This window comes from Mus pahari, chromosome 4 (assembly GCF_900095145.1).
Source record: "Mus pahari chromosome 4, PAHARI_EIJ_v1.1, whole genome shotgun sequence".
NCBI classification, from domain to species: Eukaryota; Metazoa; Chordata; class Mammalia; order Rodentia; family Muridae; genus Mus; species Mus pahari.
Genome location: NC_034593.1, coordinates 70,569,564 through 70,571,033, shown reverse-complemented (window position 1 = coordinate 70,571,033; position 1,470 = coordinate 70,569,564). Strand labels below are relative to the sequence as shown.

General features: G+C 42.0%; 1 protein-coding gene across 1 annotated transcript in view; it reads right to left on the bottom strand.

Annotated features, from left to right (window-relative positions):
- Ppid (peptidylprolyl isomerase D) overlaps window positions 1–1,470 on the bottom strand; it is a 13,198-nt gene that overhangs the window by 978 nt on the left and 10,750 nt on the right. The window contains exon 8 of the mRNA XM_029537976.1: window positions 56–142. Coding sequence (XP_029393836.1) covers window positions 56–142 — 87 coding nt within the window. The remainder of the gene's footprint in view (window positions 1–55; window positions 143–1,470) is intronic.

Sequence of the window (1,470 nt, the reverse complement as noted above, 5' to 3'; positions counted from 1 at the left end):
ATCAGACATTAAGACTTTTAAGGTGATTATTATAAAACAAACAAAAAAAACTTACCAATGCTTGATCATATTCTTTCAATCCTTGCCATCCTTGTGCTTTTCGGTACAGTGCTTTAGTATTTGAAGGGTCCATTTCAAGAGCCTATGAAAAAGTATAAAATCAGATTTGTATCTAAAAGTACCTGTCATCAACTGGCTCCAACTCAATGGACCTAGTGCCCCGGTGCCAGCCCGCACGAGCTAGGGTTTACCAGAAGAGAGCTGAGTGAATGTAGAAAGAACAGTTTCTTAGCACTCCAGAGTGCTGTTCTCAGCACTGTTTCTAGCCCAAGTAGACCCAAACTATTTAAGAAAAAAAATCTTTTTAAATCAAAGTTTAAATATAGTCATCTTCTGGCATCCTGCCATTGGTTCAAGGACAGTCCACCACTTCTTGAAAACCAAACTCCAGAGGTACACAAGTCACGTGAATGACATGTATATATGTGTCCAGCTAGGTTTATAAGGAATGAGGAAAATAAGTCTATATGTTTACCTGAGAATCCAAGGACACTGCGGGGGAGGGCAATTATATGACAACATAAACAACTTTTAACAGGAACATTTTTAAACCTGAAACATTTTTAAAGCAATATATTCTGTTGGCCCAACAGCTCTTAACAAAGGCAATACTGAGCCGGGCATGGTAGTGCACGCCTTTAATCCCAGCACTTGGGAAGTAGAGGCAGGTGGATTTCTGAGTTTGAGGCCAGCCTGGTCTACAAAGTGAGTTCCAGGACAGCCAGGGCTACACAGAGAAACCCTGTCTCAAAAAAAACAAAAAAAAAAAAATTATTTATCTTACTATGTGAATTTGAAAGTTTTTCCTGAATCCATGTATGTCTACCATATGCACACCTGTTTAATCGCTTAATTCTAGGACTACAGATAGTTGTGAGCCACCATGGATTTATGGGAATTGAACCCAGGTCCTTATAAGAACAAATGCTCTTAACCTCAACCCACTTCTATAGCCCCATGTAGGCTGTAGGGGGTGGTTCTGATGTTTTGATAGGGAATCTGCATGTGAACACTGAAGGTCCTGTTCCCCAATTGGTTCTTGATAGATCAATAGGGATGTTCGTGGCCAATGAGCTGGGCAGAATAAACAGGACTTGCAGTTTTCCCACAGGCAGGCTAGTAGGCACAGAGGAGGAGAAAAGTATTCACCATTCTTCAGAGGAAGACAGAACCAGCACCCATATGAGATCAGAGTGGCCATCGGCTGCTTCTCTGACTGGGCCTGGGATCACAGGAGGAAGATTAGAAACATAACTAAGATGAGGGCAGATTTAGGGGACTGAACAAGGAGAAGATAAATGAGAAACTGAACTGAGGGTGGAGTTCGAGGTGTTGAGCTAGGAGTGAAAAGAAGGGCAGGTTAACTGGGAGAGGCTTAGAAGAGCCTGACCATTGAGCTAAAGCATGCTA